The sequence below is a fragment of the Lissotriton vulgaris genome, chromosome 7, assembly GCF_964263255.1.
Source record: "Lissotriton vulgaris chromosome 7, aLisVul1.2, whole genome shotgun sequence".
Lineage (NCBI taxonomy): Eukaryota > Metazoa > Chordata > Amphibia > Caudata > Salamandridae > Lissotriton > Lissotriton vulgaris.
The window spans coordinates 1,159,895,089-1,159,922,233 of record NC_141695.1 but is presented as its reverse complement, the minus strand read 5'-3'; the positions used below and the strand labels follow the sequence as shown (position 1 = coordinate 1,159,922,233).

Genomic DNA, 27,145 nt, shown 5'->3' with positions numbered 1-27,145 from the left:
TCATGCAACCATCTTTTCACTGTTGGTACCGGCTCCCTCATCCAACACAGTGCCACTACCCTTTTCGCTATTAGAAGTCCTATATCTACAAGTCTGCGCACAGCCTTGGGCAGTGATTTGGAATATCCTAATAAGGCCAGGGCTGGTTCCGGAGCCAGCCCCATCTCCACTATCTTCCCAAGTTCCCGGAAACCTCTTCCCAGTATGCTAGTATACCAGGGCAGTTCCAAGCTAGGTGTATGAAATCTGCTGTCTGTGCACGGCACCTCTCACACTTCGCCTCTTCTCTGAGTCAATATCTACATAGCTGTTCTGGTGTGTAGTATACTCTGTTAAGAAATTTAAAGCGAATTAGCCTGTGCTTTCCGTGAAGTGAAACCCGCCGCGTGTTCGAGCAGCAGTATTGCCACATCTTGTCCTCTATTACTGTTTGCAACTCCCTCTGCCAGGCCAACCTAGCTGTTGTGTATTTGTGTGCCCTATGCGTCATCGCTATTCTGTAAATATTGGTTACTATCTTGTGAGAGGAGCTGGATTTGATGACATACGTTAGTTCAGGGATTGCCGGAGGTTCCTGCATGTCCTTTTCGAACTACTCTACCATACCTCTGAACCCTGTAAACCTGGAAGCGCTGCAATAGTGTGGCCGCCTCCAAACCCTCAACTACCTGTTCCCAGGTTTTTGCCGCCCCTTCATGAAAAAGATCGCCTACAACCCTTATATTCAACTCTTGCAGTGCCCTAATGACTCCTCTGTCCCTGCATGGAGTCAGCCAGCGAGCCCATTCTATGGGCATGGACGGTGTGTACAGTAATGCTCCCTCCTGCTGTTGTAACAGGCAGTGCCATGCGTGTCTGGTAGCATTCATCGAGTCAAAGAAGTCGTTTCTCCGATCAGGGTCTGTAAATATAGTCGCTGGTGGCGAGTGTGGGGCGGCAATCCGCTTTTCCACACGCAGGAATGGTGTACCTGCCTCGCCGTGAATCCAAGCATGTAGATGCGAGCATTGTGCCACCCTATATAGTAAAGCTCAAAATCCGGTGCCCCTAAACCTCCCATACTGTGAGGTAGTATAAGAACCCTCCATTTAACCCTCGCCTGCCTTCCCGCCCACGCCAGCTTCAGCATCAACTGTGTGAGTCTTTGGAAAAAGGCACGTGATAGTACTGTTGGTATATTAGCGAAGAGGAACAGCATCCTAGGCAGGACCACCATCTTCATAATTGATATCCTTCCCATCAAGGACAGGGGAAGCTTGCACCATGCCTCTACATCCTCCTCCATTTTATCTATTGCCTTGCCGTTGTTCTCCTGTAGTACTGTCTCAGAGTGTGTATGCAGTTTAATCCCTAAGTATCGAACTTAGTCTGTGGTCCATTGCAGTGGATATTCCATCTCTAATTCCTCCGTGACAGGGGTTAGCGGAAAAACTTTGGACTTGGTCCAGGTAACTTTCAGGCCCGACAAAGCTCCAAAATGCACCACCTCACGAAGCACCGCCGTCAGATTTTGTTCGGGTTGCCGCACATACAGCAGTGTATCATCTGCATAGGTGGATATAACTATGTTATATGTTGGAAAACCAATGCCTTCATGACTGTGATATTCCCTAAGGGCACATGCCAAGGGCTCCGCAACCAGAACATACAACAGTGGCGATAATGGGCAGCCCTGTCTGGTGCCTCTAGTGATGCTGAATCGATCTGTGACTAAGTTACCTATACGTACTCTAGCTGTGGGCCTGTGGGACAATGTGCCAATAAGTTGTAAAAAAAACTGGCCCCAATCTCATCCTTGTCAATACCCTACGCATGAACGCCAATTCCACCGAATCAAAGGCCTTTTCCATATCTAGGCTCACCTTTGCTCCCAGGCGCCTGCAGGGGTACTATGTCTTCGGTCCAGGCTGGGTAGGTACCTCGAGACAGGCGGTGCCGTCACTTGTCTCTCCCGCAGCCTCCGGCACCGTCTGGCCACATAGAGCAGGGCCGCATGTCTAGTGATGCAGCTCCGCCTCCCTGCTCACTTTAGCCCATGGGTTGGCGGCCCAGACGCCGCGTCCGACACTTGCCACGTTTACTCCGGTTTCCCGCAGCCAAATTCGTTCGGGGTTGGGCGCACAGATAGCTCTCCGTCTCCGAGCACCGTGTCTAGAGTGTGAGGGCCTAAATCAGTAGACTGCTACTGGATTATTGAAGGATAGTGATACGACTGGATAGAGCCCCGGGCTCAAGCGGCCATCTTGGTCGCGAGCAAGCTCCGCCCCCGGTAGTGGACACTATTCTTGTGGCCAGCTGCCCCTCAAGTAAACCCATCTACTGGCAGGGTTGGAAGAAATTAGTGGCCTGGTGCTAGGATCATCACTCTGATCCTTTACAGGTTAAGCCGTCAGATGTTTTATTGTCCGCTTTACTTTGGCCCAGAAAGGCTGTGTAGTGGGGCAGTTAACGGTTACATTCTGGCCCTCTATGCATTTTTAGATTTGCCTCTACACCATTCCTTGTTCAATTTATTTGTTGTGATGAGGCTGTTAAAAAAGGTTAATGGACATGTTTCCGCCAAAGCCCTTCGCCATGCCTCCGTGAGACCTGAAATTAGTCTTAACGTTTCTGATGTGCCTGCCATTCAATCTCATGCACAGTCGATCTCTGTGGCTCCTTACTATCAAGACTGTTTTTCTGATGGCAATTGTTTCTGTGCACTGTCAGTGAGCTGCAGGTGTTGGCAGGGCAATCTCCGCATGACACCTTCTTGTCTTACTAATTGGTACTGAGAAACCAGGCTTTCTTTCTGTCACAAGGTATCTAGCTTTTCCACATGTGTCAGTCCATCAATCTTCCTGATTGTTGCTGTCCCTGCATTTCTTAACCTCATTGCTGCTAATGGAATTCCCCTGCTGTGCGGCCCCTTATTGAAATGGGTGTGGTTGTGACTGAACCATTCCGTCATCAGCACAGCCCAACTGTGACTGATGACGGAATGGTTCCGTCACAAGCATCGAAGGGGTTAAAATAGAAGAGGCTCCATTGGCGTAACCCTAGAAGAGCCCTCAGCATTTACATCGAGCAGGCAAAGGAATACCAAGTAGCCGGCCAACTCTTTGTTGGCTATGCAGGCACTTTGAAGGGGAAGGTGGTGCAGAAATCTATCTATCAACTTATGGTAGGGGGGTCCACTGGATGGGGCGTTTACAACACTTTGCCAGGCTTGTGGTGACATTCAGCTGCAGCAACTGGTCTGCTCAGCGACTCATAAGGGAGGTCATGTCCTGGACTTGATTTTTGCTGAAGCTCAATTAGCAGTGGTCACCGATATCTTGTGCCAATGCTGGACGGACCACGCACTTGTGGCCTTTTCCCTTCGTATAGGTGATTACTCCTCTGAGACGGCCGGGGTAGGAGTGGCGAAACTGGGTAGACCCTGGTCTCGATTACTCAGCCTATCTCCTCTGCCTTCTCTACTACCAGACAATTATTGTCTGAGTAACTCAGCGGAGGAAAGCTACTTGACTTTGTGCTGGTCGATTACTAACACGCTGGACAAGGTGGCCCCTTTTCGTAAGTCTCGTGGGAGAGTGAACCGGGCTTCTCCCTGGTACATGGAAGAGCTTCGACAGCTGAAGTTGAGCTGTAAACGTGCTGAGAGGGCTTGGAGGAAGCAATATTCACCATCAGCAAAGGCCTCGTTCAGGCTCGCATTGCAGGGCTATAAAGCGCAGATTAAGCTTGCTAAGGCGGCCTTTTTGGAATCCACCTTGAATCAGGCGCCCAATAAATCGCAAGCACTGTTTAAAATCGTCAGGGACATGTCCCACCCTATATGCGTGGCTAATACGGTCCCTGCATCGCAGGCCCTGTGCGATTCCCTGGTGGGTGCTTTTGAAGAAAAAACTGCTAAGATCTTAGAGGGCTTAAAACATCCCTTGCCCAATACTCTCGGTCCGGGAGCTCCGGTTTGCCCGCTCAGTCGACCCCGGCCAGTCGGCTCTTGTCCTGGCTTGGGAGCTCCGAACGGGTTATCCAGTCGACCCCAGCCGACCAAATCGTGCCTGCCAACAGCAGCTCCTGTCAGCTCCGGCTGACCTGTCCAGTCGACCCCAGACAGGTGCCCTCGGCCCTGGTTTGGGAGCTCCGGACGGCCCAGCCAGTCGACCCCAGTTGAGGACCCCAGCCTTTAGTTTGGGAGCTCCGGTTTTTCTTCCCAGTCGACCCCAACTAAAATCTTTTCCTCGTCCCTCCTTGGAGGAATTTTGCAGTTTGGCTAACACGGTGTCCTCTGGTTCTCCGCGTGATCCACTGCCTCCCAAATTTTGGAAGGCCTTTCAGGCGGAACTCTTTCAACCAGTGCACTCCATCTGCCTCCAGTCTCTGGAGTTGGCATCCGTCCCTGAGTGTTGGAAGTTAGCAGTAGTGTCACCTCTGCTCAAGAAGCCTACGCTGGACCCGACGTGTCTGTCCAACTTTTGGCCAATTTCCTTGCTCCCTTTTCCTATTAAAATCATGGAAAAATGGGTGACCCGCTCGCTCTCCGGTTTCCTGGAAAACATCGGTTGGTTCGATGAGGCACAGTTCGGCTTCCGCTCCGGGCACGGGACGGAGTCCGCGCTTGTAACCGTATTGAACAACCTCCGTTCGCGTGTCGACAGTGGTCGGGCAGCCTTTTTAGTGCTGCTCGACATGTCGGCCGCGTTCGATACGGTTTGCCATCGAACCCTTATCAGGAGACTTGAAGAGTGTGGGGTCACAGAGGACGCAAGAGATTGGCTCATATCCTATCTTGACAGTCGGCAACAGCTGGTTTCGCTTCCTCCTTTTTGTTCCGAGCCAAGGAAAGTAGGGCAGGGGGTGCCACAGGGCTCGGCCATCAGCCCAATACTTTTCAATCTGTACCTCCGCCCCCTGGTCCAGCTTATAAAATCTTTTGGTGTCTCGGCTTTTAACTATGCCGATGACACCCAGCTGGTCTTTTCCTTGGAGGGCAATGATGCGGTCTCGCTGGAGACATTCCATCGCTGCATGGCAGCCACAGTGGACTGGTTACGGGCCAACTCCTTACAATTTAACAGCGCTAAGACTGAGGTCCTCTACTGTTCCACAGATCGGATCTCGCGGGCACTTCCAGAGAACTTTTGGCCTGCCTCCTTCCCCGAGCCAGTTTCGGCTGCGTCATCTGCTCGCAACTTGGGGGTGATCTTCGGCCCAAATTTACAGCTTGACATGCATGTCAATAAAACCACGTCTACGTGCATGATGCTGTTACGCATGTTGCGTAAAGTTCTGCCCCTTCTCCCCGCCCATGCCAGGCCGGAAGTAGTTCGCGGTACTATACTAAGTCGTTTAGACTATTGTAACGCGCTACTTCTGGAGGCCCCAAAAAATCTGGTGGAGAAGTTACGAGTGCAGAACATGGCCGCCAAGTTGGCTCTCTCCCGTCCTAGGTCTAGCTCTTCTACCCTAGCTTTAAGAGAGTTACACTGGCTCCCGGTACATCTGAGAGTGCTGTACAAAGCCGCTTGTTTAGTGTTTAAAGCTGTACATCATCTGGGCCCGATACCTCTGCAGAATATGTTCACCTGGTACTCTGCCCCGCGACTTCTCCGCTCCTCTTCTGCGCATTTGTTGGTAGTCCCGAGGTTTCAGACAGTCAGGATGGGTGGCCGCTCATTCAGTGTGGCAGCGGCCAGACTTTGGAATTCCCTGCCTCTCTCCTTGAGAAGCCACAGCAACTACCTTCCGTTCTGGAAAGCGTTAAAAACGCACTTGTTTCCTAAAAATGCTGTGTAAGTGAATAGTGTTGCCGCTCAAGGTCAAGCGCCAGGATGCCCTCTGGGTGACAGGAATGCGCTCTATAAATATACTAAATAAATAAATAAATAGGTGGTTTGCCCTGTGCATAAGGACATTCTGTGCTTTTAGCTGGTCTGCAATGCAGTCACAGTCTTCTCCATTAACTTCAGGGGTTGGCACCAATGAGTAGAGCTTATATCCTCCCCTGATTACACCCTCTACATCTTCCCCTGATTACACCCTCTGTCCGTTACATGCTAACCAGGCCCAACCAGCTCCCTACTCCTTCCCTGCAGTTGAATCTACCTCCCACTTGGTGCAGGAGTTTGATGAGTGGGAAAATGTGGCTGAGTCACTGAGCAGATGGCTTTACTGCAGACGAAACCAATGGGGCCTCTATCTCTTGGTGTTCAGGTTCTTTTTCACTCGGCACTTGGAGATGTCCTGCTGGGAAGTAGTTGCAGCAACAGAGCAACGGTGGACCAGGAGTAGAGAATGGTACAGTCAGTGCTCCTGTATTAGATTCTAGAGGGACATTGGTTGTCACTAGAGTCCCCAACGTAATCCCTGAACCTCTTTGAGCCCCAGCTCAGAAATCCATCACTGTAAGGATTCTCCTTGATAGGTCACCTTCTGGTGAGGTAGGCACTAAATATGTTGGACCCGCTCACCCCCCACCCTCTCCAACCTTTTGAATCAGAAACAATTGAACCTGGAGATGAATCAGCTTGCCCAGCTATTATTGGAACCATGTGAGGAATTACCTGTAGGTTATCCCTCCTCGTAGCTTTGTTATCATTTTCGAAAGCTTTGTGCCAAGACAGAGTCTGGAAAATGGATCACTCCAAAGTAATGACTTTATCTGACCAAAGCACTTTCAACTACTTGACCTTTATCAATCCGGTTTCAGAGCAGGGCATAGTACTGAAACTGCTCTAACTCACATTGTGGATGACGCTTTGAAATCCCTAGATCAAAATGTCCCCTGTCTTCTGATCCTTCTGGACTGGTCTTCTGCATTCGATACCATCAAACATGAAAACTTGATTTATCTTATTCAACTTAGGATGGGTCTCGCTGGACTGGTCCTAAAGTGGTTTACCTCTTTCTTACATAACTGCACTCAAAGGATTAAACTCAACCAGTCCCTCGCATCCAGTACTCCGGTCAGGATTGGAGTTCCGCAAGGATCTGCACTCTCGCCCACGCTCTTTAACCTCTATATGGAGCCTCGCACAGTCATTCTGAACAATTCTCAAATTCATTACCACATGTACGCGGACGACACGCAACTGTACCCGAAGATCTCCTCTCTGGAGGACATTAAAATTAAATGAGGCTCTCTCGCAACTCAACAATGGTTAGCCCAGAACCATCTTTTGTTGAATACCCTCAAAACTGAATTCCTGCTGATTGTCCCACACAACCACTCTCCACCGATCCACGAATGGCTAAAACAACTGACTGCCCTTAACTGCACCCCTCACATGGTTGATTCTGCTAAATCATTGGGCATTACCTTGGACAAATAACTTAATATGCAAACTCACATCAGCACCACCATTAGATGTGACAACTTTCATCTTAACACAATTAAGAAACTCAAACCTTTCCTTCCGCCAGAAGACTTACAGCCTGCAGTACAATCCCTAGTGATATCACGACTGGAATATGGCCTGGTGACCCTTGCAGGGCATCCTAAAGCGAGCTTGGCTCCTCTCAAAGCCACGCTCAATGCATCGGCCAGGCTCATCACAAGCTCCAAAAAAACACGATAGCATCACATCTGACCTTTTGCAGCTCAACTGGTTGTCTATTGAAGCCAGGATCCGTTTAAAAATAGCTTGCCTCACACATAAAGCCCTGCATTTCAACACTCCAGCCTATCTGGCGAACAAGCTTGTTATTTCTGGATCCGGTTGGAACTTAAAAAGTAGGTCCACACTACTCTTGAAACCTCCTAAATTCAAAAAGAAAAGTACGTACAAATGTGCTTTCTCTGGACTTGCATCTAGAATTTGGAACACTCTTCCTACGGAGATGAGAACCAATCCCTCCACTGCCTATTTCAAGAAACAGTCCTAATGGCTTTTCCTGAGTGGACATTAACTGCCTCATAATGTACTCTGTCTCTAGTCCCCTTGTTGACAGATTTGACATTTATCCCAACGTATCTTTCGCTACGTATTTTTGATTGGATGTTTAACTGTTATTTTACTCTAGGGCACTTTCGGAACTATAATTTTTTTTTTAATTTTTAAGAGTTTTATATAGCACTGGCTAGACCCGGAGGTATCAGAGCGCTTTACATGAGGTTCCACAAAATTGCAAGATTACATCGGTTCCAATGTACATCATTTGCAAGACAAACAATTGCAAGAGAATAAAAAACAAGATAAGCGAAGAGTAGAGGGGAAGGGGGTATGGGTGAAAGGGTGGGAGGTATGGGTGAAAGGGTGGGAGGTATGGGTGAAAGGGTGGGAGGGAGACATGGTAGAAAGACGAAGGAAAGTCTGCCGAAAGTCCGGCTGGGTAGGTGACGGTCGAGGGGGAAGTCCCAAAACCCATCTCCTCTATAGCTATCAGGTAGCTCCATCGGGCTTTGGCCAAATAGCTAGGTCTCAATGGGAAACGATTAAAGAACATGGAGGGCAAAATAAATGGAGCGTAGAGGGGAGGGGTCAGGGAAGGTGAGAAAGGGAGGATAGGGGAAGAGACAACAAGGAGAGACGAAATGAAGTCTGTCTAAAGGCCGACTGGGTTGATGACGACCAAGGAGGGAGTCCACGACCCATCTTCCCTATAGCTAAACCGGGTAGCTCCATCGGGCATCATTCAAAAAAGTTCAGTCTCAATACATTGAGAGAGGCGAGAAGGAGAGACATAAACAGAGGGAGGATGCAGGAAGAGACGACAGGAGAGACGAAAGGAAGTCTGGCTAAAGACCGACTGGGTAAGTGACGTCCAAGGAGGGAATCCCCGACCTGTCTCCCCTATAGCTAAACCAGGTAGCTCCATCGGGCATCAGACAAAATAGCTAGATCTCTAATGACGAGGGAAAATTCACAGGTAAACAGGGTGGGGACTAGGGCCAGGACAGGTGAGGGCAGAGGTCAGTAGCAGGAAAGTGGAGAGGAGTAGAGCGGGGAGGGGTAAGGGGTAGGTAGTTCGGTAACAGTTACATGGTTACAAACATTTACTGGAGCATGGTGAAGCATACGAAGCAGCTACATTGGCTTCCTGTGATGCAGCGGTCGATGTTAAAGACCGGATGCATGGTCTTTAAGACCTTGTCCAGTTTGTCCAAAATGGACAGGTCAGGTAGAGGTGCTGTAGTTAAGGCCCATGTCGGGGTCTTTTGCATGTTTTCTGGTGCGATCATGGGGGCCGCGGCATGCTGCGATGCTCTCGGTTTCCCCATTGCTGCGGCGACTGAAGGAGTGGTACGTGGTGTTGTGCCCATTGCGAGTATGCTGGGTGATCCTGACGAAGGAGTGGCACCCACCTGACTGAGGAGGGAACGCACAGCCGTTCGATGGGCGTCTGGAATTGCGGGGGCCCTCGCTCCGGTCTCCTCAGCGTTGATCTTGCCACTCCGGGGGGAGGCGGGTGCTATGGCGCGGTTTGGGTGTTGTCGCGGGGAAGCAGTCTTTGTAGGGACCCCAGGTGATCGATGAGCTAGTTTGTATGTTTGTCCAGTACCCCAGCGAAGAGATCTGAACAGGGAGAGTCAGGGTTACAGGGCCGCCATCTTAGGGTTAGGCAGCCACCCTCATGGAGCCGGTATGTTTTCGCATCAGGGTGAGGGAGTCTCTTTGGAAGTGCCCCTGATTATGTGCAATCCGCTGCTCACCTTACTCTTAATGATGCCGTACTTCCCCAGGAGTGTCCAGATGTTTAGAAACGGATCCGTCGGCCGTTTTCAGTGCTGGGCGCCAATTTGGGGTCAGGCGTAACTGGCCGGATCGGGAGTTATCTTGTGTTTCCCCACGAAGTTGGGGGCAATAAGCGATCCTCCGGTGCAGGAGTTGCCGTCAAGCAGCGTGTGGTGTCGCGACTGGGTTCAATGGAGTTGCATGTCTCATAATAGCCGCCATTGGTAAGTCAGGCAAGCCGGCGCCGATACACAAAGCCTCACTAAAATCAACAAAAATTTTCAAAATACCTTGTCTTGTAGGGAACCGTCCAGTCCACTTCAGAGGTGTGATTGTGTAATAGAAGAATACTTTTACTCTACTATTCTGTGACAAGCCACTATATGATTGATTCACTGAATGTTACTGGAAATATTTTGCACTATGAGAAACTGACCTAGTAGGGCCTTCTACCCGGTATCTAACTTTGATTGTTTACTCCTTGTTGTTTTACAATGTTGACCTCAACTGTTCTGAGCTCTGATACCCGCAAGAGTCATATTCGCGCTTTATAAAACTTTTCAAATAAACTAATACTACAGCAATTATTAGCAGTGCTTCATCCCTCTCACCACTCTCTGGGCCTTTGAGTCCGGTTATGGTGGGCGCTGCTGATCAAACAGCCAGGTCTTGAGTATCCTCCTGAAGGTCTGCAGGTCTTGGGTCTGTCGTAGGCTCAGTGGGAGGGTATTCCATGTCTCGGCGGCGAGGTGGGAGAAGGATCTCCCTCCGGTGGTTGTTCATCGGATGCGCTGGACAGTGGTGAGTGAGAGGTCGGCGGAGCGTAGCTGGCGGTTGGGGATGTAGAAGGAGAGCCGTCTGTTGAGATAGGCTGGGCCGGTCTTGTGGAGTGCCTTGTGTGCGTGGGTGAGGAGCTTAAAGGATATCACTTGTTGTCGGGGAGCCAGTGCAGGTTTCTCAGGTGGGGGGTGATGTGGCCTTGGAGTGGTACGTTGAGGATCAGTCATGCTGAGGCATTTTGGATGCGTTGTAGTTGTTTGACGAGCTTGGTCGGGGCTCCCGCGTAGAGGGCGTTTCCGTAGAATAGTCTTCTGCTGACGAGGGCCTGGGTGACTGCCTTTCTTGTATGTGTGGTGAACCATCTTTGGATCTTGTGGAGCATGCGGAGGGTGTTGAAGCAGGAGGAGGAGACTGCGTTGACTTGATTGGTCATTGAGAGCGTTGAGTCGGGGAAGAGTCCCAGGTAACGGGCGTGGTCGGTGGGTGTCTGGGCTGCCCCCAGTGCCGTCTGTCACCAGGAGTCATCCCAGGCTGAAGGGTTGGAGCTGAGGATGAGGACCTCTGTCTTTTCCGAGTTCAGCTTCAGACGGCTGATCTTCATCCAGTCGGCGATGGCCTTCATTCCTTCGTGGAGGTTGGCTTTGGCGGTGATGGGGTCCCTTGATTGAGGGAGAGGATCAGCTGAGTGTCGTCGGCGTAGGAGATTATGTTGAGGTCGTGCTGTCCGGTTACGTGTGCGAGCGGGGCCATGTAGATGTTGAACAGCGTTGGACTGAGGGAGGATCCCTGGGGTACGCCGCAGATGATCTCTGAGGCTATGGAACGGAATGGGGGAGGCGGATGCTCTGGGTTCTGCCGGAGAGGAAGGAGGTGATCCAATCCAGAGTCTTGTCTCGGATCCCTGTGGCGTGGAGGCGTGCGCATAGTTTGCGGTGGCACACAGTGTCGAAGGCGGCAGAGAGGTCTAGGAGAGTGAGTGCTGCGGTCTCGCCGTTGTCCAGCAGGGTCTTGATGTCGTCGGTGGTGGCGATGAGGGCAGTCTTGGTGCTGTGGTTGCTGCAGAACCCTGACTGGGAAGGGTCCAGGATTCTGTTTATCTTCGAGGTATCGGGTTAGCTGTCTGACGGTTTTCTCGATGACCTTGGCCGGCAAGGCGAGCAGAGAGATGGGCCAGAAGTTCTTGACGTCTCTTGGGTCTGCCTTAGGTTTTTTGAGTAGGGTGTTGATCTTGGCGTGTTTCCAGATCTCTGGGAAGGTCGCGGTCTCGAGGTAGAGATTGATGACGTTGCGCAGGTGGGTTGCGATAGAGCTACTTGCTCTGTTAAAGACGTGGTGCGGGAATGGGTCTGACGGAGCCAGAGTGGATTGTGCGCATGGTCTTGATGGTGTCATCGATGCTCACGCTGGCCCAGGCTAGCAGAGGTTCGTGGTCGATGGTGTGCGGAGGGTCTGTTGTGTTGCTGTCTGTTGGGGCTGTCTGGGTGTTGAAGCTGTCGTGGATGTCTGCTATCTTGCGGTGGAAGAAGGTGGCGAGGGAGTCGCACAGGGCTTTCGACGGCGAGATGTCGTTGGAGATGGGGTTGGAGAGTTCCTTCACAATGTTAAAGAGCTCCTGGCTATTGTGTGCATTGTTGTCGAGGTGGTCTTTGAAGGAGGTCCTCTTGGCCGCCCTGATGAGGTGGTGGTGTTTGCGGATGGCGTCCTGTGTGCTGTGTGGCTGTCTAGAGTTTGTTCACTGTGCCATTTCTTCTCTAGTTTCCAGCAGGCTTGCTTGGAGGCTAGGAGTTCTGGGGTGAACCAGATGGCCCTCTTGCTGGTGTCTCTGTGGGGCGGTTTCTTCAGTGGGGCAAGGGTGTTGGCACAGTCCTCGATCCAGCGTCTGAGGCTTTGGGCAGCATTGTCGGTGTTGGAGGGTTCGGTGGGTGGGCTGAGAGCGAGGTTTGCGTGTAGTTGGTCTTCGGTGATTTTGCTCCATCAGCGGCGGGGCATCTTTTGGGTGCGGTGGTGTGTGGTGGGTTTCTGGAAGGCGAAGTGGATGCAGCGGTGGTCAGTCCAGAGGAGTTCGGTGGTGTGGCTGACGGAGACGTGCAGGCTTGAGGAGAAGACTGGGTCGAGCGTGTGGCGGCAGAGTGGGTGGGCGTTGTGACGAGTTGCTTCAGTCGGAGGTTGGCGAGGTTATCGATCAGGGTTGTGGAGTTGTTGTTCTCAAGGTGAAAGTTCAGGTCTCCGAGGAGGATGTAGTCGGTGGAGGTCAGGGCGTGCGTGCTGATAAAGTCGGCGATGGAGTCGCTGAACTGGGGGCGGGTTCCGGGGGTCAGTATACAAGGGTGCCTCTTAGGGTGGAGTTCAGCAGTGCTGAGCGCGTAGTCGGTGCTAGTCGAGAACCTGATGCTGTTCTTGTGGAAGATAGCGATTCCTCCTCCATTGGTGCGCTCTCTGTGGGTGATCTTGTAGCCGTCTGGGATGGCTATGGCGATGTCTGGTGCGGAGGAGTCGTTAAACCAGGTCTCTGACAAGAAGGCAACATCCAGGGATGTTGTGTGGAGCAGGTCCCGGAACTCAACGGCATGCTTGCGTGCGGAGCGGGTGTTCAGTAGTATGCATCAGAGGTGGTTGGGGTCTTTCTTGGCGGGTGGTTCTTCGGTTCTGAGGCTGGTGTAGCTGCAGTTCCGGCAGGTGAAGGGGCCGTGTGTGCGTTTCGGGGCGGTCTTGAAGCAGGTGTGGCTCCGTCCAGAGTTGAGAGCATGCAGAGTGCTGGCGTCTTAGTGGCGGCGGTCGTCGTGGCGGGTGCCAGGGTCAGGGGTTCTGGCGCTGGGCGCGGTCCAGGCGCAGACGGGCTTACCTTAGGTGCGCCTTCAGGCGCGCCAGCTGCGAGGCCACGCAGCAGTCTGCATATATGGGAAGGTGGGAGGGAGGAGCAGCTGGGAGGTGGGAGGGGGCAGCGAATGGGCAGTGGGCAATCAGGGGGGCGGGCCGCAGGGGACGCAGAGGCGAGGGCGGTGAGGGACAACGAAGGTAACCGAAGGAAAAATGGGCAGAGAAACGAGGGAAAAACGAGTGGCACAGAGGGCAGAAGGGCACACAAAAACGAGTGGAACAGAGGGCAGAAGGGCACAAAAAATGAGGGAAAAACGAGTGGCACAGAGGGCAGAAGGGCACAAAAAATGAGTGGAACGGAGGGCAGAAGAGCACAAAAAACGAGTGGAACAGAAGGCAAAAGGAGCACAAAAACAAGGGCAAAACGAGTGGCCCAGAGGGCAGAAGGGCACAAAAAAAGTGTGGAACAGAGGGCAGACGGGCACAAGAAATGAGTGGAACAGAAGGCAAAAGGGGCAGAAAAACAAGGGAAAAACGAGTGGCACAGAAGGCAAAAAGGGTACAAATACCGGAAAAATTAGTGGCAGAGGCAAAATACAGAATACAGAAATACAGGGGCAGCTGAGAACAGAAGGCAGAATGGGCAGAGAGACACGGGGGCAGCGAGGGGAACAGAAGGGAAAACCGGGCTGGGACATTGGGGCAGCGAGGTGGTACAGAAGGAAAGACCGGGCAGAGAGAGCACGGGACAGTGAGGGGAACAGAGGGAAGAAAAAGGGTCAGGGACCACGTACAGGCAGCAGGGGGAAGACCGACAGTAGCAGTCACAGACACAACAATGAAATACAGACAATACAATAAAAGCAATAAAGCGTAAGATGAACAAACCTACCTACGGCCGACCACTGGCCACCAGGGATGAGGCGCAGGTGGTAGCCTGCGGGTGGTGGAGGGCCTCGAACGTCCTCAGCAGCGGCAGCTGGGGCAGGGAGACACAGGGGGAGATGTGTGGAGGGGAAGCGACCTACCTATATATGGATTTTGTCCTTACTCCAGCCCTCTGAGCTGCCTCAAAGATCTTGGTTACCATTTCCTCTTTTCTTCAGCTTCAGAGTCAAGTGCTACTTTTACATTCCCAACTCTCTGTTCATGATCTCATGGGCTAGCTGGGCCTGTGTCCTCAAGACTTGGATTTCTAAGTGAACTATTTAAAATTCCTTCAGGCTCCATCACTGAAAATAAAGTTTCTCAAAACTGTTCTGGACTCTAGAACGACAAAGACTTTCTCTTGTCAAAACGTAGTGGGATCCATCATTCAGTGGCTCTGTTCCTGGAAAATAACACCCATGTCGATTTTCAGAGTTGTCTAGGGCTGCAACTATCAAGAAATGGGGTGATGGCATATGCAAATCTCCACTGGTGTATCCCAGCTGCTCTGCCTTGTAGACCACTGGAGTCAATTGGTGGATAGACTGTTCAAGTTTGTCACGGTTCGACTAGCCCTTTCATTAACCTTATGCTAGTTGGCCCATGTTCTAAACCTTATGGTGGTCTGCTACTTAAACATACAGGGCTTATTTGACAACTGACTGCAGAAATCTCTCCATCTGTGTCTTACAGGATGGATTCTAAACATCTTCTGCATAAACGTGTTGGAGCTAATGGGGTCACCTTTTCCCCAAGTTACCTGGTTCAGGGTTGTGTATATTAACTGACAACATGAGTGTGATGTCTTATGCAAGGAATCACAGATCACTCATTCCCCCACAACTTTTACTGGCAGTAGAACTGTGAGTGTTGTACATGTATCTCCTCAATCAATCAATCAATCAAAGCATTTGTATAGCGCGCTACTCACCCGGAGGGTCTCAAGGCGCTTGGGGGAGGGAGTCCGCTACTGCTCGAACAGCCAGGTCTTGAGTTGCTTCCTGAAGGAGAGGTGGTCTTGGGTCAGACGGAGGTGGATGGGGAGGGAGTTCCACGTCTTGGCCGCCAGGTAGGAGAAGTATCTTCCTCCCGTTGTGTCTCTTCGGATGCGGGGGACGGCGGCGAGGGCGTGGCTGGTCGATCGAAGCTGGCGGGTGGGAGTGTAGAAGGTCAGGCGGTCGTTAAGGTAACTTGGGCCTTGGTTGTGGAGAGCTTTGTGTGCGTGGGTGAGGAGTCGGAACGTGATTCTCTTGCTGACTGGGAGCCAGTGCAGGTCTCTCAGGTGTCCGGCCATGTGGCTGTGTCGGGGAATGTCCAGGATGAGGCGTACTGAGGCGTTCTGAATGCGCTGGAGTCTTTTCTGGAGTTTGGCTGTGGTTCCGGCGTAGAGGGAGTTGCCGTAAACCAGACGGCTGGTGAAGAGGGCCTGGGTGACCGTCTTCCTGGTTTCGGTGGGGATCCACCGGAAGATCTTCCGTAGCATGCGTAGGATGTTGAAGCATGATGAGGAGACGGCGTTGACTTGACTTGTCTGGTCATGGAGAGGGAGGAGTCCAGGATGAAGCCCAGGTTGCGTGCGTTGTCTGTTGGTTTGGGTGCGCTGCCCAGGGCAGGGGGCCAACAGGAGTCGTCCCAGGCGGAGGGCGAAGATCCCAGGATGAGGACTTCTGTCTTGTCTGAATTCAGTTTCAGGCGGCTGTTCATCATCCACTCGGCTACGTCTTTCATCCCTTCGTGTAGGTTGGTTCTGGCGGTGGCGGGGTTGTTGGTAGTTTCTTATGTTGTATGTGTCCACAGCCATACAGTGGATAGCCCTGCATTTCTGCTCCCCCAGAAGTTGGAAATCCATTCAGGAGTCCTATCCAACACATTTGAGAACTGGGGTTTGGTTGTTACTCACACCTTTGCAAGGTACTAGAATTCCAGATGCAATCAGTTTGTCTTCCTAATGGGCAAAGTAACACCAGTTCCCTGTAGAATGGCTTACTGTTTGATTTAAAAAGATGCAATTTGTTCAACTCTTCTGTTTATGAAAGTTCTATAGAAATTCAGAGGCAGGCATGGTTTAGCGCATCAAGAGGTGGTCATACTCTGGCCGCTCCGGGCCCCTCTGCCATCCACTCCCATTCATCGTGATCAGGACAACTCCTCCTTGCCCAGAAGTGGCTCTTATTGCCCCTGGACCTACCTGCGGTGATGCCCATCCACGGACAGGTGTGGATGTCCCGTCTGCCTGCCATCTCAGGACAGTCTGCATTTTCCCCCAACATGGCGACCTGACCGGGCTGGAGGTGGCCTCACTTCTCGACTCTGGTAGGCGTTGTCAGCTGAAATTCAGCTGCCACCCTTCGACTGCAGCTCCTGCCTGCAGGTCCCGGACGCTACCTACCTGGGATATTGCTTCCTGCTTCAGCACCTTCCCGCACCGTGATTGCGGCCCGCCCGGCCTCTTGCGGGGCTCGATGGGCCTGGCAATGGGGGTGATTGGGCCTCCTCCTACACCCATTTGGGCGCGGGTGCTTGCTCTCTGCCTGATCCAGTGCTGCTTGCTCTGCAGGTTCGTTCCCGTCTCGGCAGGTCAGGATCTTGCTGGAGGCTCAGCTGGAATGTCCCAGCTGGGCCCTGAAGTCTCTTTAGCCCCTGATCAGCCACCCTAGTCCTGGATTATGATTGTGCTAGCTCCAGGGCCAGTGCCTGTCAGTGAAGATAGGAGGTGAGTTCCCTGCCCTGAAGGACTCTGGCCTGGCTTCCAGGCTACAGGTATGTTGCTGTCTTCTGGGTTGCCTGGATGTTGGTCCTGGAGGGATCCCTCCACGAAAGCAACTACAGATTGACCATGGCTCCCCCAGTGGCCCTTAACCCTTCCAACTCCTGCTACAGTGAAGGTGGGACTGACTCGACCTGTGGCCCTGGGACTGGTGATTCCCCTTCCAAAGTCTGGGGCTGCACAAGTGAGGGTGTCACCTGAAAGCGCCCCTCCCTTGAGACTGCCACATGTCAAATGGTTACCTGCCCGCATTCCACTGTCGGTATAAAGCTCTCTATCCTCTGGACAGTGAGGATTGGGCCTAGGTCCCGGGGACCGACCCGGCCAGTGTTATATCGCTGTTCCTGCCTCATCCCAGTGGAGACCCTACAGGACTCCTTCAAATCGCCTCCAGCAGAACTTGCTCGTCCCACTGACCGCATTATTCTCCTTGGCTTGGGGGAGCCATGCTAGTCCCTATTGCTCGGCTGCTCATGCTGCTGCAGTGTTGTTGCAAGCGGTCCCCTGCATAGGGAATGTTTTGCAACCACGGATCCCCCACCATTTGGAAAGATAAACCCGCTCACCCGGCAACCTCCCAGACCCACATGGACCAGTACGCTACCAGACCTGTGCCTGGCCAGACTGGGGGCGCTAGTGCTGAAAAAGCATTCTCATCAGACGGAGATCACCACTATCCTCCAAGCCTTTTAGTCTTCCCAGACCGCTGTGGAGGCCAAGATCAGTGAGGTGCGTGTGGAAGTCATCCTGCTGCATCAAGACGTACACAACAGCCTGGATCACAGAGGTTTGAAACCTGCTTATCCACAGTGGAAGATAAAGTCACTACTCCAAGTCACCAGCTTTCTCAAGCATCCAATTGTCCAGCTGGTTTATAATAGATAGGGCCCACAGGGCAGTGACGCCAAAACCATCCCCTGGGTGTATCCCCAGGCCAATGATCACCCGAACTCTTAACTGCTGAAATAGAAATGCAATGTTGAGGGAGGCCTGCACCCTTCTGACCTCTCCTGCAGTGGTGTCAAAGTTCTCATCTTTCCCGACTACACCAGGAAGGTTCAGCAGCAATGTCGTTCTTTCCTGGCGGTTAAGCAGAAGATCCGAGCGCTTGGCCCAGTACGGCCTCCTATCACCTGCCAAGCTCCGTGTCGTCTGCACCAACAAGTCCCACTTCTTTGATATCGTGGAGTCCTCCTGGACGTGGCTCACTGAGGAGCACTCACTCCATGGTTCTCATGTTGCCTCTCTGCGAGGGTGGACCCAACGATCCAGCTTGGACAGGGATTTTGTCTAAACCGCGGCACTACCACACTTGCTCATGAAGTAGACGCAACACCCAAAGATCCAAATTCCCCTCACAGTCCATCAAGAGGGCCCCCTGGCTACAATTTCTCCTCCTCTTGCCGAGCTACCAGTGGACCCTGACTTATCGGTGAGTCTCCAGTAACTGTTTGTTTTCGGGGGGCACCATGGCATCCATTCTTAAAACTTGATAACAGTTTTGATGGCCATCATTTAACCTGCATAAGGGAGAGGTTCACCATTCCTTTTCTATTTTTAAGTTCTTCTGTGTTTCAGTTTTCCTTTTCAGCCTGACAGATGCTTCTAGGGTGGAGAGGTTGTTCAGTGGAGTAATGTGTCTTTTTTATTGAAAATGTTGATCTGCTTGTACATTTGTTTTTCATTGCACTCGCATACACACTTATTTCATATTCCATGCAGCATGACCCAGAAACTTGGCCCCTTGCCACGCACTAGAGTGCACTCTTTGGCTGCCTTATGCGGTGGAGCGCAACACCCTCGAACACAATATACCCACACAAAAGCTCTTTTCCCCAGGTCAGGCATCCCTATTGATTTTTGTAACAGCCTCCTAGATCGCGTGAAATGCACCGCAGTCCTAGAGTTTGCACACAGACACCTCCTTGAGGTCCTGATGCTTCAGGAGACCTACATCGTGGGTAACTGTTGCCCCTTTCTGGATTGCTCAGGGTTCCTGAGGAAGCGACGATCCTAATATGTCTCTCCTTTCTTATGACTGTCTACTGTGAAATCAAAGACCCCAAGGGCCACTTCATTGTGATTCCCGGAGTGGTTGAGGGTCAAACTGTCAACTTGATAAGCGTTTATGCACACCCAGCGGCTCTGGATGCATTTCTCCATGACCTATCTAAGATCCTCCTAGGCCTTACGCAGGGGAGCTCGATGATAGGTAGTGGCTTCAATGCAGTTCCTGTCCCAGATGGCGATGCCACTGGTCCCCCTTCTGCACCCGACATGCCAGGGATCATCATCTCTCAGACGGGGCTACCGCTCTTGGTCTGTCTGACATGTGGAGAATACGGAACCCTCAGCAACATCAATTCACACATATCTCTGCAGAGCACCATACACATTAACGCATAGATCTTCTCTTCATGCTGGCATTTGATTGTCGCGCCATATCGCATGCTCCGATCCACCCCCACAGTATATTGGATCACGCTTTGCTCTTTCTTCTTCTTGGCTCCCCCAGGGATGTCCCACGTGGTGCCTTAGTGTATGGTATCTTCAAGATAAATCTTATGTCTAGGCCCTTGGAGCCGATTTGCAATCATACTTTCAATGCAACGAAAGTTCAGTCAACAAGGTTGGCACCCTCTGGGCCGCTATTAAGGCAATCATGAGTGGATATGCAGAGGCGTTAATCCGCCCAGGAGTGGGCTTGCTCCCCCCACATCACTCAACTTGAGGCCCTTGCCCTCTGTTTAGAGGAAAGCCTAGTGACAGACCTCCATGATAAGGCTCCCCGGCAACTGTACCTCTTGCGTAAGGATATCTGTCTCCAGTCACTAGAGGCCACTAAACACCTATTCCGTGCCATGGCGGCCAGGTTCTATGGGTGCGGGGATAAAAATGCGAAGCTATTGTACTGGTTGGCCTTCTGTCTGCAGGCCAACAGAATTGTGCCTGAAATCACTGATGAACTCAGTGATACTTACCATACTCTACTGGAGACAGCACAAACATTTGCCAACTGCTATAAATGCCTATATGCGGCATCACCTTAGGCAGACTCTGATTCTGCCTCCCATTTTCTTAATGACGTGCCCCTCCATCACCTGTCCCAAACCGAGGCTTAGATAGTAGCCGAGTCCTTCACAGTTGAGGAGGTTGGAGTGGCCATATCTGCAGTGGCCTCCGTAAAGACCCCCGGTCCTGATGCATTCCCTCTGGAGTACTGCACAACCAGTCGCGCCCGGCATTAATCGCAGGTGAGAGGGGGTGGGGCTTTAATTTTAAAAGAAATACAAAACGTATCTATTCGCCGCCCTGGTCCCACGTTTTCTCGGCTTCTGATCCTGCTCTCCTGCCTCAGGCAGGAACAGGAAGCAGGCAGCCTCCCTTCCCTAAGCCAATCAAAACGCTGTAATGGCAGCTTTGTGATTGGTGGGGACGCCGCCCAGCCAGGGGCTTATGGGAGGCCATTTTCTCCATGTAGGCTGCATTGCAGCCTGTATGGAGAAAGGGCAGAATGTGCATCACTGGTTTGGGCGGCCCCAGAGGGCCAACAAAAAAGTAATTGCGCCCTCAGTAGTGGGCACACCACTCCTTTACTGCTTGCAGAGCAGCCCCACCTACCCGCCTTCAACTAAGCATAAAATGGTAATAACAGGAAGTTATTACCATTTTATGTTTCTGCTTCTCGCACTGCGAGAAAGCAGTGGGGCAATGCTCCTCCGCCCTAGTGGAGGAGCTGCCCTTGTACACAATGTTCCGGGACTTTCTTACTCCCCAACTCCTTGCCCTCTATAATGAAGTAATGCATACAGGCACCTTTCCCCAGGAGATAGATGCTGCTACGATCGTTGTAATCCCAAAGACAGCCCCCCTCGGCCATCTGCACCAACTATCATCCAATATTTCTCATCAATGGTGAGGTCATGATCTTCGCTACGCTTCGGGCCACCCACCTTAAGCAGGTCCTCCACATACTAATACACCCAGACCAATGCCGGGCCGCAATATGAGACACCACCTCCTGCTCCTTCACATGGCCCTAGCCCACAGTCATCTCCCCCCCCCCCCCCCCCCCCCCCCCCGTCTGGCATTACTTCTAATCAATTTTAATGTGTGCACTCACACCTTGGGTAGTTGGGGTGTTTTTTTCTCCTTCTAACGTTCTTTGTGGGCTGTACCAAAGGTAGACACATTGAATTTGAAATTCCATTGGGAAGAACTATATTTGACGGTGTGCCGAGGCCTGTTAATTGTTGAAGTATACAAAAAAAGTGATGGATGGAATGCTTGAACTCCACTGGAAATTACTCTGGCCCCATCCCAGTCCATTGTTATTTTGCACACCTTGCCACTTCAGTTTGGAAGCAATCATATGCAAATGAGTCTTGACGCTGCTCCGATAGGAACAGTCCAGACCGAACTGCCAGGCCAGGTCCTTTCTGAACCAGAACACAAGCAACCTAGGAGGGGTTTCCCCCCTTACTAGGGCTCATCAGTTGGTATGGCTTGGCTCCAGTGCCACCGGGAGAAAGAGACCCATGTCTGGGCATATTTGTCTCACTTAGGGCATTAAACTGAAGTATGCGAATAAAGTGCTGGATGGAATGTTTGAATTGCTTTAGTTTATGCCCTAAGTGCGGCAGGTATGGCCAGACGTGGATCCTGTTTTCACTGTACATTCTTACATTTTTTTTATTTTATAAAACGCAAACTATTCACCCAAGAGTATTGCTCAAAGCTAATGCAGTTTGCCATAGGAGTCAAGCTATACCTCGCTGATGAAACCTAAGTAGGTCTAAACCTGTTTGCCGTTGCTTGTGGTCCCTTCTGGAGGGTTCCTTGCCTCACAGTTCTAAACGGAATGTTCCCGTGAGGACCAGGGTTGGCACTGATCTGCATAAGGCAAGCCTTTGTTTACAGTGGCATGGTGAGCCAAAAACTATGGACTGAAATATGCTCCAAGCGATTGAGATTAATTTGAGGTCCATCGCCTAGGTTGCGGTTTATGTTCTAGTGCCACGGGTATTCCCAGATGTGGTTCTCTTCCTCACTGTGCCATAGAACTCAAACTGTATCTCACTGATGAGACCTAAGTAGGTCGAAAAGGGACTGGGATCGCATGTGGTCCCTACATTGAGGGGGGGGGGGTGCCTGGCAGTTTGAGACTGACTGTTCCCATGAGGAGTAGAGTTGGTACTGATTAGTATAATGCAAGCCTTTGTCTAGAGTGGTATGGTGGTTCAAAAATTACGGACTGAAACGTGGTCCTAGGGGATTGCCTGTGGCTATTACTTGAAGCATTCCATCGATCACCTTGTTTTTGTGTCTATTTACGGCCTATTTATCGAGCATGGATATTACCCTTTGTGAGGTTAAAGCCACTCTTGTGTACATTGCCTCGTGGCGCCTTATCATATTCTTAGGTTTTGCCTACGGACTGCATTTTGCCAGCCTCCTATAGTTAAATAAAAAACATAAATCAAAATGCGTACATATATAGAGGGCCTCGTGTCAGGCCTCTTCATCCTTTGGTCTGTTGAGCTGTCAGACAAAGTTTACTTGCGTCCACCACAGCATAGAGCATGGAGTAATGATTCAGCCAACTTGAACCATCGGCTCTCTTGTTCTGTGAGTGACGGCATTTATTCTTTTCATATGAACACATCCACCTAAAAATTGCACATGTTAATGGTAGAGCAGGGGGGCCACTATGTCCTTGTATATATTTGTTTTAATGTCCTTCTCTTTTACTCCTAAACTTTTTTATTTATATTGCATATACTCTACCCCTCCTTGCATCATCTCATACCTCTTTTATTATTCTGATCCCCCAAAAGCAGCCTTTCTAAACCCTTCCCTCTGACTCTTTCCATCTCCACCTCCCTTTTACTCACCCCAAGCCTCCTCCTACTGCTATGAGCTCATAAACAAAAAAAAGATAATTTCTAAATCCTTCCCTATGTTATCCCTCCACTATCCTTTTAAATCCAAATAACAAACTAACATGTCCACCCCTCAAATTACTTTCATATATCACTATACTAAAGCACGACTAATCATTTATGGATTCCGGAGTAGCGTGCTACTCGCCGAAAAAGCACTTCAACACCCCATCAGGGGTAGCATGTGCTGTATAAATGCAAACCTTTTTCTCTCTTCTATCCCTCCACTATCCTTCCCAATCCAAATAACTGACTAACATACCCACCACTCAATTTACTTTCGTATTTCACTATACTAATTCACCACTAATCTTTTATGGGTTCCGGAGTAGCGTATTACTTGCAGAAAAAGCGTTTCAACACCCCATCCGGGGTAGTAAGCGCTATATAAATGCAAACCTTTTTTCCTCTTCTATCCCTCCACTATCCTTCTCAATCCAAATAACGAACGTTTCCACTCAAATTACTTTCATAGTTCACTATACTGATTCACCACTAATCCTTTATTGGTACCGGAGTAGCGTGCTACTTGCCGAAAAAAAAGTGCTTCAACGCCTCGTCCGGGGTAGTAAGAGCTATATAAATGGAATTACAATACAATATGTTTGAAGAAATAAACACACAAATAAATAGCATCGTTGCCAAGGCCAGACCTATTGCCATTGCCACTGCTATGTTTTTTTGTGTGCGAAGGCCAGCCTTGTGTGCCATGCTAGCAGAAGTGCAGAAAGCCTCTAAATCTATAATTGTAGCTTTGCTTGGGCAACCCAGGCATGTGCTCGGACAACCATTGTAACCATATTTTTCAATGCATTCACCTAGAACCTGTAGCTCCGCTGTTCAGTTTCTTGGGTAGAGAGGTATCCAGGAACATCTACACCTGTTTGGGTATTCTGGATCAGAAAAAAGCACAGTAAGGAGTACATGCATGTACCTGCTGCCCTGTTTACGATTTCCAATGTGTACATTCATGCGTCAGAATAAGGTGCACAATTGAATTAGTAAACAACAAGGAGATTTTTCAATTATAACCAGGGAAATTGGGCGCACACCAGTGTGGCCGCACGGTAGAGAGCACTATCAAGTGATGGGTATAGGCAAAAGGGCGAGCGGTAATCTCTCAAGACCGCCCAAATTTGGACCCAGGGGATCCACACAAACAATATAACAGCAATGCCCCTGCACTATACAATAGTGTAACACTTTATAGTAATGACATTAATGGCGAAAGATGATCAGTGAATACACATCCACATTTCCAAAGTGACTGTAGAGGATCAGTTACTCCAGGTTCAGATACAAGAGTTCCGTAAAAGAACGAAAATGTTCAGTTCTTGGTGTAAAATAATAGGTTTATTGTTCCTTTGTTAATGCCAACACGTGTTTCATCGCAGGGAACCTACTGCGAATCTTCAGGGCTTCAAAAGAAAGTATGCCAATTTAAATCAGAACGGTGCGCAACGTCCGTGTCAGGACGAAATTTTAAATAGTGGAACCATGTAGAGAAGAGGAATGTAGCACGCTGCCCGCGTGTTCGCGGAATCTTGTTCGGTTTTATGTGTGTCTATAACCGGAAGGAGTAGACAATAATACGCAAGGTCTCTTGAATCAGGACATGCGTTCAATGCAGGCGAGTACACCTTCCTGGTCTTGGACTCCCTCTTGTGTTTTCCCGGTGCCGTTTTCCGAGGACGGTCCTAGGAAAACGGCACCGGGAAAACACATAAAACCGAACAAGATTCCGCGAACACGCGGGCAGCGTGCTACATTCCTCTTCTCTACATGGTCCCACTATTTAAAATTTCGTCCTGACACGGACGTTGCGCACCGTTCTGATTTAAATTGGCATACTTTCTTTTGAAGCCCTGAAGATTCGCAGTAGGTTCCCTGCGATGAAACACGTGTTGGCATTAACAAAGGAACAATAAACCTATTATTTTACACCAAGAACTGAACATTTTCGTTCTTTTACGGAACTCTTGTATCTGAACCTGGAGTAACTGATCCTCTACAGTCACTTTGGAAATGTGGATGTGTATTCACTGATCATCTTTCGCCATTAATGTCATTACTATAAAGTGTTACACTATTGTATAGTGCAGGGGCATTGCTGTTATATCACAATTGAATTAGTAGTGTACAATTTAGAGGTGCTTGCTTCTCTGCCACTTGGCGAATGTTGCTTTACAGTAGTGAAAACTTAAGGCCCTTTAATTCATTAACCTCGACTAAAACTAAGAGACTAGTACACTGATATATTTTCAATAGACTACTCCTTTACTTAAGCTATGTTGCACGGATAGGAATTCATCCGAATTTGGAAAAAATGAAAATGTAGAAGAAAAATAATTCTTATACTTTCATTAGCATGCTACATAGTTCAATCTATGTTCGAGTTGTTGTCTTTATACATCCGATCCATTTCCTTAGATCGGTTATGTTCGATTGTGAGAGGACATGGGCATGGTAACATTGTTTTGTCGCGTGTGTAGGAGAGTGCTCTCGCACCTCAATTTGTCTCCCTTTGCTGACACAGAATTTGACCCGAAGCACACATTTTCTTTTTATTCCAGGTGAAACTGGCATTGGAAAGTCCACCTTAATGAACACACTTTTCAACACGACGTTTGAGACGGAAGAGGCCAGCCACTACGAGAACGGAGTCCGCCTACGGCCGCGCACCTACGACCTGCAAGAGAGCAGCGTGAACCTCAAGCTGACAATAGTGGACACTGTGGGGTTCGGAGACCAGATCAATAAGGATGATAGGTACGTTCAATATTCTGTGATGATTTAATAAAATATGATGGTAGTTGCTACAATAATATATTTCCACAGCATTTCCTACCATTTACTCCTGCATGAAGTACTGTAATTAGCATTTCTTTAATACATATGCAATTCAAGTGATATGTGTTATTTTTTTGGTTAATCAGTTGGTGGAATGATAAACGGTGAGTTTGGTTGTCAAGATTCAAATGCGTAGCTTGAGCGCAGACAAGATGGCTGCTAAACTCAGCAGCTTTGCCGCAATGATGAGAAAATCACGATCAATGGCATGATTATTGAAGCCTGCTGTATATTTTGCATACCTTGACAATAGCTGGAGGTGAAGACTGATCGCGAGTAGCTTCTCGATTCCTTTGGTTGCATCTAGTACTACATCAAGAAGTGATTCACCCAACAAAACAAAATGGCACCTCCCGCAGAGCCCTGCACAGACTGACTCTGCTCGCTGATGAATAATCCTGGAAACCTTAAATATGTCCTTGCTCTGTCCTGCTGTAAGATCTGTGGATCAGAGGAGAACTCAATTGAATGTCCCATTGATATATGTGGTAAATGGACCAACCAGTGATGTGACCTGTGATGTGGATTGCAGAATCAAAAAAATATCTGCAGAGGTTCTTCTGGAGTAATTCCTGGCTGATCCTCTCCTAGTCACGCAGCATCTAATAAAGAGCCCTCGCCCGATAAAAAGCCCTTTACTCTAATTAATGTGCGGGTAAATCTAACAGAGACCCGGGATAGTTCACTGCACTGCATACCGCGCTTTTCCTCGGTGCCCACAGACTGCCTCTAAAATCGCTGCCTGCTCTGCCTTCATTGCCCCCTGTTGCTGAACTTGCAGTGAGGCCTGGACTTGGCTGCTTTCTGCCCTGGGAGCGTTGTGCGGGCATTGCCCTTGCCAATACGAGCGCTGTTAATGCTCTTGCTTCACTGATCTTAATCTCGGAGGTACAATCCTTATCAGTTTTTGCTGATTGCGGACCAAATGATTGCTTATTCTGCTGAATCAGTCTCTAGTATCCCTAGCATGCCTTGTTAGGCCCCGACTGCTCTCATGGATACCAGAGGAAGAAAATCAAAGAGAGTCTATCAGCATGGTCACCTACATTCATGACCTAGTGAGGTCGTGTGGAATGTATCAAAATGATGATTGCCCCACAAATAAAAGTTATCACCACCATACAATTAATGGATGACTTCTCCAAATGTTTATACTCTGCAATTACCGAATTCCTTTGGAAAGGGAATAAAGGTAGAATAGCCTTCTAGACACTAAACCTATGTTAATGCTCTCAGCGTCCCTAACTTCTTCAAATAGCAGCTTTCCTTCCTAATCAAACAAGCCACTTGGTAGGTACAACCCTAAACACAAGATGCTCCATTATGGGAGCACATAGAAAAATCCCAATCTGAAAGAAACAGGTTAGTGTTAGATTCCTTACCTTAGATTATCCCCAGAC

General features: G+C 49.9%; 1 protein-coding gene across 6 annotated transcripts in view; it reads left to right on the top strand.

The window, feature by feature from the left end:
- The window catches only part of SEPTIN8 (septin 8), a 406,279-nt gene that overhangs the window by 163,799 nt on the left and 215,335 nt on the right, over positions 1 to 27,145 (top strand). For all 6 annotated transcript variants that reach the window (XM_086931616.1, XM_086931619.1, XM_086931618.1 and 3 more), the window contains one exon: positions 25,469 to 25,664. In XM_086931616.1, the coding sequence (XP_086787742.1) occupies positions 25,469 to 25,664 (196 nt within the window). The remainder of the gene's footprint in view (positions 1 to 25,468; positions 25,665 to 27,145) is intronic.